General features: G+C 47.5%; 2 protein-coding genes across 4 annotated transcripts; both read left to right on the top strand.

Annotated features, from left to right (window-relative positions):
* The first annotated feature begins 106 nt into the window (after window positions 1–106).
* On the top strand, window positions 107–4,691 carry PRR11 (proline rich 11). Of its 3 annotated transcripts, none has more exons than XM_068655788.1 (10): window positions 203–342; window positions 488–596; window positions 1,030–1,183; window positions 1,695–1,817; window positions 2,109–2,363; window positions 2,502–2,600; window positions 3,099–3,208; window positions 3,336–3,395; window positions 3,486–3,579; window positions 4,046–4,559. In XM_068655788.1, the coding sequence occupies exons 2-10, from the start codon at window positions 490–492 to the stop codon at window positions 4,112–4,114; spliced, it is 1,071 nt and encodes a 356-aa protein (XP_068511889.1). In that variant the 5' UTR covers window positions 203–342; window positions 488–489; the 3' UTR covers window positions 4,115–4,559. The 3 variants fall into 3 exon arrangements, with proteins under 3 accessions (XP_068511887.1, XP_068511889.1, XP_068511888.1); XM_068655787.1 differs by having other exon boundaries at window positions 3,333–3,395; XM_068655786.1 differs by lacking the exon at window positions 1,030–1,183 and having other exon boundaries at window positions 107–342; window positions 4,046–4,691.
* Window positions 4,692–5,383: 692 nt separating this feature from the next.
* Window positions 5,384–11,439, top strand: SMG8 (SMG8 nonsense mediated mRNA decay factor). The gene is made up of 4 exons (XM_068655782.1): window positions 5,384–7,162; window positions 7,871–8,016; window positions 8,411–9,286; window positions 11,002–11,439. The coding sequence occupies exons 1-4, from the start codon at window positions 5,464–5,466 to the stop codon at window positions 11,197–11,199; spliced, it is 2,919 nt and encodes a 972-aa protein (XP_068511883.1). The 5' UTR covers window positions 5,384–5,463; the 3' UTR covers window positions 11,200–11,439.
* The last annotated feature ends 451 nt before the right edge of the window (window positions 11,440–11,890 follow it).

The raw sequence follows: 11,890 nt of genomic DNA, 5'->3' as shown, positions 1-11,890 counted from the left end.
GTAGGGAGCGCTGAGCTGCTATTGGCGGGAGGCTGTGCTCCTGCCCGCCTCCTTTCAACCCCATTGGCCCGTCTCACCTCCGTCCTTTCTCTGATTGGTCAGTCTCAAACCCTTCCACCCAATGACGGGAGCGGAGCAGCGCCAGGCCCGCGATTCCCCCCCCCCAGCCCCATCTCCCTTCACCTCACCCGTCGAGCTGAGGGGAGGGAGCCCGCGTCCTCCTAGCGACCAATCAGCGCGCGGCTTACGTGGGGGGGAAAGGGAGGGGACGGCTGAGAGCGGCGCTCCCATTGGCTGCGCGCCGCGCGGGGCCCGGTTTGAATCGGTGGCGCCGGCCGTGAGGTGAGCGGCGGCCGGGGGGGGCCGGGGGGGACCGGGACTGGAGGGGGGGGGGGGGGTGCGCCTTATATGGCGAATTTGCCGTCCCCACGTCAAATTTCATGGTTTTTTTTCCACGTTTTCCCCATAATCTCTCCGTTTCTGACAGGAATGGCCAAGTGCAGGCGTCGGCGGAAAGCCAGAGCCAGAGCGAAGCGGCGCCTGACAGGGAAAGGAGCTGCCGCCGGGCCCCGCGGCTCGGGCTGTGCTGCGCCGCTGTAAGGAGCTCCGTTTTTGGCTAAATCTGTGTTTTTTTAACTTAATTTCTGCGTCCCCTCTTTGCTTGTGCTGATACACGGAGCTGAGGTAACAGAACGGCATCCGGAGCCCGCTGAGAGCCTGGGCTGTGGGGCTGTGTCAGCTCGTGTATCCCCTACTGCTCCATCTGCCGTTAGCTTTAGCGTGTAGAAGCAGTTAAGATTCGAAATACTTATTTTTTTTATGATCTATTTGGTGCTGGAACACTTTTCAGCGTTTTCTAGCCTCTCCTGGCCTCTGTGCTCGTGTTTACTACACTGACACCTGCTGTTGCTAGTACTTATCCTTTACTCGCTGTTATCTTGCTCACTGTTACCTTTTTCAAACACCGGAACTAAAAATATTTATAATAAAAGTATAATTATGACCTCATTCTGAACTATTCTATCCCAGATCAGCAGGTGACCTTCCGCCGGACCCACCCTCTGTCCCAAGCCACCCATCCTCACGCTGGTCATTAGCCTTGCCCAGTGTAAGAAGCGTGGTAAAGCCTCTCACAACAACGGTGTCGTTTTGGTATTCCTGGTGCCAGAACACTGTTGCGCAGGTAAGTTTTCTGCTTTTCTGGGTTTTGACAATGCGTGAGGTCAGCCTTAGAACTCAGATGTAAGATATGTCAAATATGAAAAGTAAGCTGTAAACTTAATTATGTCTATTGAAACATCTAAATATATATTGTGTTTATTGTTGAAGGAGTAACTATGAGAAAATGTCCAAGGTTGCTATAAACATTAAAAATGTATGTGAAATTGGAGTTTGTATATGGCAGCATCAGCAGGATTTGCAGTGTCAGGAGTTGCAGTCTTTCTTTAATAGCAGAGATGACTGTGTTCACTTTTCAGGTCCAATGTGAACTAGACCTTAGAATTCCTAGATGAAGTTAAAAGGCTTTTTTGAGAAAGTTGTTCCTGCCAAGGAACTGTTCGGTGAAACTGTATCTTCCTGCAGTGCCTTTCTGTTGACCTCAATGAGAAGACCCTGTGACAGAACTTTCATCAGTAGTTGGGCCTCTGTTTCTAGAAATATAACTGAAAATATTTGTTTCTTTTTATGCTCAGAGTTTTAAGATGGTTAAAGAGACAATATTTCCATCACAAATCTACTTAAGGGAGCTAAACACATTCAGAGAGCAGCTGGAAAAGTTGGAGACTGAATTCTCCAGACTGCAGGGAATGCTCCAGGTCAGTGTCAATCCCTGTGGGGCAGGGTAATGTTGGCTTGTGTAGGGATCTGTGGTCAGTGAGGAGAAAATCAAGACCTCCTCACCGGGGAGTGCTTCACCTCTTCTTCACATTCAGCATTACTAAGCTGCAGTTACCTGATGGCTAAAGGGAATTGGTTTTCTGGTGAACATCCTAAGAGGGCATCTGTATCTCTCTGGATCAGCTGAAGCCACAAGCTCCTTTTTCTTGAATTCTACCTACTTTTATCAGTGAATTTAATATTCTCTTATTTATTTATATTGTTTTCAGATGAATGGAGTTGTAACTTCGTCTTCAGAAAATTCAATTTGTCAAAAGTGCAATAAAACAACACTGGGTGCTCCCGCACAAATGCAGATGGGCCCGCTGTCGTCCCTGTGCACACCTCCTGCAGTACAGCCGCAGCCTGTGTCTGCGCCCCCTCCTCCTCCTCCTCCACCTCCACCACCACCACCGCTGCCCCCACCAAAACTGCGTCCAGCACCTCTCCTCCTCAAACGGGGCAACGGCTCTAAAGCACTTCAGGTAGGGAGTAAGAAGGTTCTTCTGTTTCTGCACTCGTGGCTGGGTTCTTGGGACCCAGTTCATCAGGAACAGACGTTATTGTGAAGGATGGGTCACTTGCTGATCCTAACTGCCCTTCCAACCACCTTTTATTTTCAGGCGCCATCACAAAAAAAGGATGTGCCAATGCAGATCACTCTCAAAGATCTCCTGAATGTAAAACTAAAGAAGACGGAGAACAACCTGAGAACAGATAAGGTAAACCAGAGGATGTGTGCATAAATGGTGTATTGGGGGCAGCTCTGCACTGGAATTGGTGTATTTCCTGCAGTGCTTGTCCTAGCACTTCATAGAATTCTTCAATAAATTAATTCTTCTCTTGCAAAATCTCAGTGATCAGGTTTAAGGAATCATTCTAATTCTGCATGTGGGCATTTGAAATGAAGAAATCAAGTGACTAATGTCAGCTGATGTGCTGGACAGGTCTAACTTTACATTAAGGGCATGTAGCTTTATGTCTGTGTTAGCAGTATACTTTGCACCTTCTTTTGCCTATCCAAAATCTTGTTTGCAGAAGTTTTTTTTTTTTCTTTAAATAAACCTATCTTTGTCCAAGACACATCAAAATCTTCAGGATTCAAAAAAGCATAAAAACCCTAAGCATAGAAATCTCTCAGAATATCAATATTAAATAGATCTCGGATCAGCGAGGCCTTCTGAAGTCTATCTGTGGTAACATTTCTTTTCTAACTTCAGGCAGGATCACCAGTGAAGACACGCAAGGCATTAATTACAGTCTCAGATTTACAAAGCGTTAGTCTGAGATCTAAATCCAAGCCATCAGCTCACATTACAAACTCCTTAACGTAAGACACTTTCTTTCTTTCTTTGTTGTTAGATTTTTCTGTTCAGAACAGATTTTTCTGTTCAGAGCAATGATGAACACTATTTACACAGTGGAAAATGTTTCATTTTAACACTTTTTTCCAGTAGTACCCCACCTAAAAATCAGTTAGATCTTCGAAAACATCTTAAGAAGGTCAATATACAAAGGTAAGTCCCATTCTCGTTTTGTTTTTCTAAATAAAATTAGAGAACTAATTTAAGTAGAGAACTAATTCCCTTTGTTTCCAATCTTTTCAGAAGTCCGGGTGGCACTCCACTAAACAAAGAAAACATTGAGTGTGGGACCGGGTTGACGCCAATAATGACACAGGCATTACGGCGCAAATTTCAGGCAAGTTGTGGTGTCTGTAACGAGGAGCTGGCCTTAAAATCCATACAGTTGCATACTGACTTTTTTCCTATGATGCAGTGCTGTTGGTATACGTTAGGTAATCTCCCCATAATTCTCATCCAAAAGTGCTAAGTACCCGCAAATAAGGGTGCTTGTTCTACTGATTCCCATTTTAATGGTAAGGAAACTGCAGGATGGAAATACCCTTGCCCATCCTTGGTTATTTGACCATGCAAAGAAGAAAATATGCTTTTTTGATAGCCGTTCTTGTGCGTTTAGTGCTATCTCCAATATCAGAGCTCCAGTTTCCTGGAGAACAAAATCTGAGGGTTAATAACATCTTGAGGATTGGCCGTGTCTGTTTTCTTTTATGAAATGTCAGTTAAGAATCACGTTATATTTTATCTCAGCAGCAATTAGTACTAAGTTCGTTTTCCAAGATCTGACCCTGTTCTTGTTTTACCAGATGGCTCATCCAAAAAGTCCTTCGCCAGCCCGGCTGAGTGCTGCAAGCAGCTTTGATGAACAGAAGTAGGTTCATGGAACAGTGTATTTTTCGTTTGTGGTCAGGAAGCCACTTGAACCCAATTTTTATGTCACGCAGACAGTGAATCTGTAAGTAAATGCAGTACATTTGAGAAAGGGGCATTTTGAAAACACTATTGGAAATCTGCCTTTTTTAAAGGCAACATATTTCTGATGTGTCTCAGACTGGTTCCATCTTCTCTGATAATGAAGGAAAAAAAAAAAAAACAGAATGAAATTTCCTGAGATTTTTGAGACCTGGCTGCTGCTGAAGCCGGGACTGTAATGTTCCTGGTATCGATTCTGCTTGTCATGTAAATGTGTGCTTGTTTATTGAAATTCAATATTGCTTTTACATTTTTGTAACAAGGATCTTGATGGTAATTACATAAATTCAAAGAAACAATTAAGCAGTGTTATTAAAGTGAGAGCCTACACGTTCCCACAGACAATTCTATGATATGGTTAAGAGTGTATCAAGTACTTGTATGTGTCACTCTGGGCTGATGTCTGATCACCTGTTGTGTTACACGACTATGCTGCTTCAAGGCAATAAGGGGATGGCTCCTAGAGCGTTGAGATGAGCTTTCCACTAGTGGTGGACACACACTGTGCCAGTGCCACAGCTTCCCTCTGCTCAGGACAAGGACTTGACTTCACCAAACCTTGAGGCTGCTTTCCAGAGAGCCACCACTTTGTGCACGTCCAACAACATCCTGGCTTGTGTCAGGAATAATGTGGTCAGCAGGTCCAGGGAGGTGACTGTCCCGTCGTACTCTGCTCTGGTGAGGCTGCACCTCGAGTGCTGCATCCACTTTTGGGCCCCTCTGTACAAGGAGGACATTGAGACCCTATAAACGTGTCCAGAGAAGGGCTACGAAGCTGGTGAAGGTCCTGGAGCACAAGTCCTCTGAGGAGAAGCTGAGGGAACTGGGGGGGGGGATTACCGTGGAGAAGAGAAGGGTCAGGGGAGACCTTATGGGACACTGGTGGCCGGGTGATGGTCAGATGCTCCTGCAGGTCTCTTCCACCCTTAAGGCTGCTGTGCCTCTAAGCCCCTGGTTGCGGTGTCCCAGCAGCGCCCCAGCTACAGCACGGGCCGCCAGCCCTCTGCGGCTGTCCCAAGCCTTTGGGGACAATCAGGAAAGGCCCAAGGAAGCAGTTTGGTGACTGCGGCTCCCCCCTGCGTGCTGCCCCGGGGTTGTACCCCCAACCCACCCGGAGCGGCTGAACCCCTGCCCGCATTTCCCCCGCCGCCCCCTTCCGCTTCCCGTTGCGGGGCTCAGGCTCCGCCTCGGCCTCAGCGCAGGCGCGGGTCCGGGCAGGGCAGAGCCGATCCGAGCCGTGCCGGGCCGGGCCATGCCGCTGCCGGGGCCGGTGAGCCTGCGGGAGCTGCTGCTGGCGGCCGCGGCCGGCGCCGAGGGGAGCGGCGGGGCGGCGGCGGCGGCTGCGGGGCCGGGAGCGGGACCGGCCCCTTCGTCCCCCGGCGAGGAGGAGGTGTGCGTGGTCGGCATCTTCGGGAAGACCGCGCTGCAGCTGTGCTCCGAGAAGGCGGCCCTGGTGAGCACCGTGTGCGACCGGCAGGTCTTCCCCCTCTTCGAGCCGGCTGACCCCGAGGAGGCTGGAGATGCTGCCGGGACGGAGGGCGAGCCGGCAGCCAAGGACTACAACGATCTGCAGGCGTATTACAGCCAGGAGAGCAGGGTGCTCTACCTGGTGCTCACCTCCATCTGCGACACGCCGCAGCTGCTGAAGGCCTGCGGGGACCTGGCGGCTGCAGAGAGCAGGGAGAGCGCGGCCGGAGGCCCTGGGCCGCTGCCCCACGCCGAGGCTCACGAGTTTTGGAAGCACCAGGAGAAGCTGCACTGCCTGAGCCTCCTCTACCTCTTCTCCGTCTGCCATATCCTGCTGCTGGTGCACCCCACCTGCTCCTTCGACATCACCTATGACCGCGTCTTCCGGGCGCTGGACGGGCTGCGGCAGAAGGTGCTGCCTTCCCTGAAAGCTGCCATCAAGGACTGCCCGGTCGGCAAGGAGTGGAAGCTGAACTGCAGGCCCTGCCCGCCGCGCCTCCTCTTCCTCTTCCAGCTCAACGGGGCCCTGAAGGTGGATCCCCTCCCGAGCAGGGGCCAGGACCCCTGCGGCCACCTGGAAAAGCCGCCCCCCAAGAAGCACTCCCCCAAGAGGAGGTTGCAGCATGCCTTGGAGGATCAGATCTACCGCATCTTCCGCAAGAGCAGGGTGCTGACCAACCAGAGCATCAACTGCCTCTTCACCGTGCCCGCCAACCAGGCCTTCGTGTACATCGTGGCTGGGGGGGCCCAGGACGGCGAGGATCCCGTGGCCATGCTGCTCGATCAGCTCAGGAGCAACTGCACCATGAGGGAGACGGACTCGCTGCTGGCTCCCACACTGTCGGGACCCAGGAGGTACCAGATGATGCGCCACGGCAGGCAGCAGCTGTCCTTCTACGCGGAGAGCAGCAGCAGCAGCTCCAGCTCCTCTGGGCAGCTGGTGGACTGCACCCTCAAGGAGTTCTTGTGGCAGCACGTGGAGCTGGTGCTCAGCAAGAAGGGCTTTGACGACAGCGTGGGGAGGAACCCGCAGCCCTCTCACTTTGAGCTCCCGACCTACCAGAAGTGGGTCGCTGCGGCTTTGAAGCTGTACGAAGTGACCATCGAAGGCAAAGACGACGACCCGACTTCTCTCACCGGGGAACTGAGCTCCAAAATCATGGGCAGCATCAAAGTCTTGGAAGGTTATTTAGACATAGACACCAAATTCTCTGAAAACCGTTGCCAGAAAGCGCTCCCCATGGCCCACAGCGCCTATCAGTCCAACCTGCCCCACAACTACACCATGACGGTCCACAAGAACCAGCTGGCGCAGGCCCTGCGCGTGTACAGCCAGCATGCGCGCGGCCCGGCCTTCCACAAGTACGCCATGCAGCTTAACGAGGACTGTTACAAGTTCTGGAGCAACGGGCACCAGCTGTGCGAGGAGCGCAGCCTAACTGACCAGCACTGCGTGCACAAGTTTCATCTGCTCCCAAAAGCAGGTAAAGAAGCTCGGTTGGGATTGATTCTCGTGGTTTAATTTCGTACCTGTTTTAAAATGTCTCAGGGTGAGAGCACCAGCTCTTGGGTGATTATGGAAGATGAAAACATGGGAAGGACGTGGATATGGAAGCTTGGTGCTGCTAAAGCTTCGTCTTCCTTGAGCGTCATTAATTGCAGCAGAGCTGTTGTGCAGGTTGCTTCGGTGTTGCCCTGCTGAGATGCCCACTCACAGCCAGGACCATTTTGATTTGGAATGGTGCCACCACCCCACTTATATTGAGCAATGTTTAGGAACAAGTTTGCTGTTAGTAGTAACTTTGATTCTGTATTGCTGATTGAAGGTGATACACTGGAGTTCTTCTAACAAGATACAGAACTGAAAAAAAATATCTCCAGGAAAGTAAAAGTGACCACCACCTCCTTCTTTCTAATAGTTTGATTGAGTTCAGTCAAGGGATAGAAACTGAAACATGTATTGCAGGCTGAAGAAGTATTTATGCCTTTTAGGAAGCTTCTAAAAGCAAAGCAGATTCAGTTGAGCAGTAAAATCTACACTGAAACTTAGTATAAAAAGCGGGAAAGAGAGAAGGAGATGCTGATAAATAATTTTATGTACATGTATAGCAAGGAGGAGGCAGTGGATGAAGGGAACCAAAGAATCTCTTGAATTAGTGGGTAATTTGGGGATTGTTTGATTTCCCTTTTAGGTGAGAAGCCAGAAGCAGACAGAAATCCTCCAATCCTGTACCACAACAGCCGGGCTCGTTCCACTGGTGCCTGCAACTGTGGAAGGAAACAAGCTCCTCGGGACGACCCCTTTGATATCAAAGCAGCAAATTACGACTTTTACCAGGTAACTACTGAGTCTCTATTTTTTCTTCAAGCAGTGCTTTTGCTTTATCAGCAAAATCTGTATTCTGAAGTGGCCACAGATAAGTTTCCTCTTAACTTTATCAAGTTGTAAAAGTTGCTTGGGGAAGAGATTCTTGGGAGTGGGAATTCTGTGCGTGATGGGCTGCGTGGGCAATTTCAGCCTGCACCACTCCATGCTGATAGGAGCATCTTTGTGTGTAGTGGTTCACGTGAATTTGAAGCCCATTGTGTGTGGGCTGTACTTCCACTGCCCCTTTGATTCTCACACCTCTTGAACCCTGCTTGGAGCTGCTGCATGCTGTGGCTCCGAACTCACTTGTGCCAGAGACAAATTAGAAAGTTAATTTTCTTTTTTTGCATTTTCTTTTTCATAGCTTCTGGAAGAAAAATGCTGTGGGAAACTGGAGCACATCAACTTTCCTGTGTTTCAGCCAAGCACCCCTGATCCGGCACCTGCTAGGGACGAGTCCTCGCCTGCCCCTCCGGAAGGCGAGATCGAGAAACTAAAAGAAAAGGAACCTCAGACTCAGGGAGAAAGCACAGGTCTGAGCTTGGCCCTCAGCCTGGGTCAGTCGACGGGCAGCTTGGGCACATACCCGCCTGATGCCCAGGCTGGAGGGGACAATGCCGAAAGCCACGGGCAGAGTGGGGACTCCAAAAGTGAGAAAAGGCCGAGCCTGGTAGATCGTCAGGCATCCACTGTCGAGTACCTCCCTGGGATGCTCCACTCCAACTGCCCCAAGGGCCTTTTGCCCAAATTCTCCAGTTGGTCACTGGTGAAGCTGGGGCCTGCTAAGGCTTATAACTTTCACACGGGCCTAGACCAACAAGGCTTTATCCCGGGAACAAACTATTTAATGCCTTGGGACATTGTCATCAGGACGAGAACTGAAGATGAAGGAGATTTAGATACCAACTCTTGGCCTGCACCTAACAAGGCCGTCCCTGCGAAAAGAAGCTCAGTTGTGATGGGAAGAGGGAGACGGAGAGATGACATCGCTCGAGCTTTTGTAGGATTTGAATATGAAGATGCACGTGGCAGGAGGTTCATGTGTTCAGGACCCGATAAGGTCATGAAGGTGATGGGCGGGGGGCCGAAGGAATCCGCCATCAAAGCCCTCAATTCTGACATGCCGCTCTACATCCTGTCGTCGACTCAGGGACGAGGGCTCAAGCCACATTACGCCCAGTTCATGAGACTCTTTGTGGTGGTTCCGGATGCTCCACTGCAGATAACACTGACGCCTCAGGTAAGAAATGGAAAAGGGAATCTGGTCACTGCAGAGAGAAGCTTGAGCGTTACAGGACTGGAAGGCACAAAGGTGATAGGCAAAGGGTGTCAGCGGGGTGCTACAAGGAGCTCCGTCCAACACCAAAAAAATTCAGTCAAGTTCTCCAAAGTGGTAGTTGCAGAAAGCACCCAACATATCTGGTTTGTAAACAGGTATTTTTTAAAACTTCAAGATTGGCTTATGCCAGCTTTACACTTCGTATAAAGTAAGTGTTTTTAAATATTTATTTTATCAAGAATGAATTAATAACATTTGCTCAGATTGGGAAAAAATGTAATTTAAAAAAAAAAAGATGACCAGTGAGCAATGACTGTGGAAGAATTAAATTAATAATTTTAAAAGTCATAGAGAAAAGCGGTGATTCATTGCTGATATTTGTTATTTATTATTATTTGTTACCATTTGAATTTAGGAGGTGAAAAAAAAGTGTTTTTTTCCCCTGACTTGGATTTTTTTTTCCCAATTTCAAGTGTATATCAAAGAAATGGAGAAAAACCTCCATTTACGCTTTTTTTTTAAGGCTGTAACATCTGGGCAGGTGTATCATCCTTCAATTACTGCTATATGTACACTGCGTGTACAGAGGTGGTCATTATTTGTTAGAATATGGCAAGAAATCATATTAGTGCTCACTGCATGGTATTGTCGCTGAGTAAGAGTCAGTACTGAATGCATTCCATATGAGTGGTGGGAGGGGAAGCAGTTTTGGAACATCTTGCAGCCCTTCGAGCTGTTCGAGAAGTGCTACAAGCTCCTTAATATCAAATCATAAAACAATAGAATTGGCTTCTTTTATGGGAAACCTTCAACTACTCAGATATGAACCTGTTTCTTTCAGAAGTTAAAGGAAGAATACTGACTGAAATGTGACTCCCAATGCCAAAATTCCACCAGTATTATAAAAACATGCAATTCAGTGCAGCAGTTAGTTAGTTTTGTTCTTGTCCTCATGCCTCACTAATCTCTGAGGTTTTGTGTGTGAATACTGTCAGCCATCTGACTCCCCAGGGAGCGTTTCAATTTATCTTTTTAGAGGAGAGTGGGATGAAGTGGAAGAAAATTAATGCCATTAGCAATCTATCACGTTATTGTTTGGAACTGAGGCAAGAATTGAAGGTTTTATTTATGCTGATCCTTCTTTTTCTGTTCCCAGGTTACATCTATATCACGCTTTATGACTCCTAAGGGTGTGTTTTTAGTTGGAAAATCTGTTAGGCTGTGCATTGTAGGTTCCACACGTCAGTTGCTCATATGAATAAGGCTTTCTCAATCTTCTGATATGAATTATACATGACCTATATTAGATGTTGCTGAAATCCTTCAGCACATGAGTTTAGGTAACGGTTCAGGCACATCTGTACTACAGTACTGTAAATCCCCTGTTAACGCAGTGTTGCGTGTGTCGGAGGGGCATGGCTTGTGTTTGGGTTGAGGTCTTACCAATGACAGCCACATCTGCAGCCGTAAATTCAGCATCTTGTCAATGGTAGAAGTGGAATCTTGGGGATGGCTCACGGTAGTGGCACAGTGGTGTCCTGGGATGTGCTGAAGTGGGTAAGATCTTGACTGTAGGCGAGACTTAGACACTTAACAGACTTCCTTAGATTCAGTCGGCTCTTAAGTTTTTATTCTAATGATGTTTAATTATCTACCCATTTCCTTTTTGTTTTCAGGTTCAGCCAGGGCCACCACCTTGCCCTGTATTTTACCCTGAGAAGCAGGAAATAACCCTTCCAGCTGATGGACTCTGGGTTCTTAGATTTCCTTATGCATACGTGACAGAACGTGGACCCTGCTTTCCTCCAAAAGAAAGCCAACAATTAATGAGTTACAAAGTTCTTCGAGGAATACTGAAAGCGATTACACAGTAAGAATTGTTCTGGCAGAGTGATTTTAGTTTAAAAAGACTGTCTTCAACCCAAATTATGTTTTTTGATTCATGTTTGTTACCTAACAGTTGTCACTGTGATCTAGTGAACCCCACTGTATTTCACTGGAACACATTTTGGAAATAGGTATCAAAGTGGAGAAGGGAATCCAAGAAAAAAATGTAAGTCTTCTGTTGATTCAATTTTTGTATGTAAAAAAATAAAAGCTGGTTATCATACTGAGCCTATATTATTACGTTCTGATGATAATGCTTTTCCACATTGTGTCTTTGTACACAGTTATTTAGGAATACTTAAAAATGACCATTGCCTGAAATCAAGACTTTCCTGTGTTATATTGAGACAATGATAGGCAAAATCTCTTTTTCTAAACAAGCGATTTGTCTGAAAAGAATTGATGCTCTTAATGTGTTGATGTGAGAAATTGTTCGCTTTTGGTCTTGTTTAAAAAAATAATTACAGTTCTGATTTGTATTACTAGCATAGCCAGAAACTGCTTGTTTCTATACCAAGTTGAAGTATTTTATGGCATTTGTATTCATAGATCAGATTTTGTTAAAAAGCTGACCTAAATTCATGCTTTGGAATGACAGATCTCTTCGGAAACTAATCCTGCTGGTGAACTTGTGAAAATTAAAGCACTGGAAGTTCGGTCAATATAAGCAACTGCAGC

Source organism: Anas acuta, chromosome 19 (assembly GCF_963932015.1).
Source record: "Anas acuta chromosome 19, bAnaAcu1.1, whole genome shotgun sequence".
NCBI lineage: Eukaryota > Metazoa > Chordata > Aves > Anseriformes > Anatidae > Anas > Anas acuta.
The sequence above is the reverse complement of the archived record's forward strand: the minus strand, read 5'-3'. Positions and strand labels throughout refer to the sequence as shown.

What these genes read in the sequence shown, in the direction of transcription:
- PRR11 (XM_068655786.1), top strand. Translation starts at nt 122, where the DNA reads ATGACGGGAGCGGAGCAGCGCCAGGCCCGCGATTCCCCCCCCCCAGCC. An exon ending in TCGGGCTGTGCTGCGCCGCT is followed by an intron (nt 597 to 1,694) that starts GTAAGGAGCTCC and finishes TTTTATGCTCAG; the next exon opens with AGTTTTAAGATGGTTAAAGA. An exon ending in CATTACGGCGCAAATTTCAG is followed by an intron (nt 3,580 to 4,045) that starts GCAAGTTGTGGT and finishes TTGTTTTACCAG; the next exon opens with ATGGCTCATCCAAAAAGTCC.
- SMG8 (XM_068655782.1), top strand. Translation starts at nt 5,464, where the DNA reads ATGCCGCTGCCGGGGCCGGTGAGCCTGCGGGAGCTGCTGCTGGCGGCC. An exon ending in CAAATTACGACTTTTACCAG is followed by an intron (nt 8,017 to 8,410) that starts GTAACTACTGAG and finishes TCTTTTTCATAG; the next exon opens with CTTCTGGAAGAAAAATGCTG. An exon ending in AGATAACACTGACGCCTCAG is followed by an intron (nt 9,287 to 11,001) that starts GTAAGAAATGGA and finishes TTTTGTTTTCAG; the next exon opens with GTTCAGCCAGGGCCACCACC.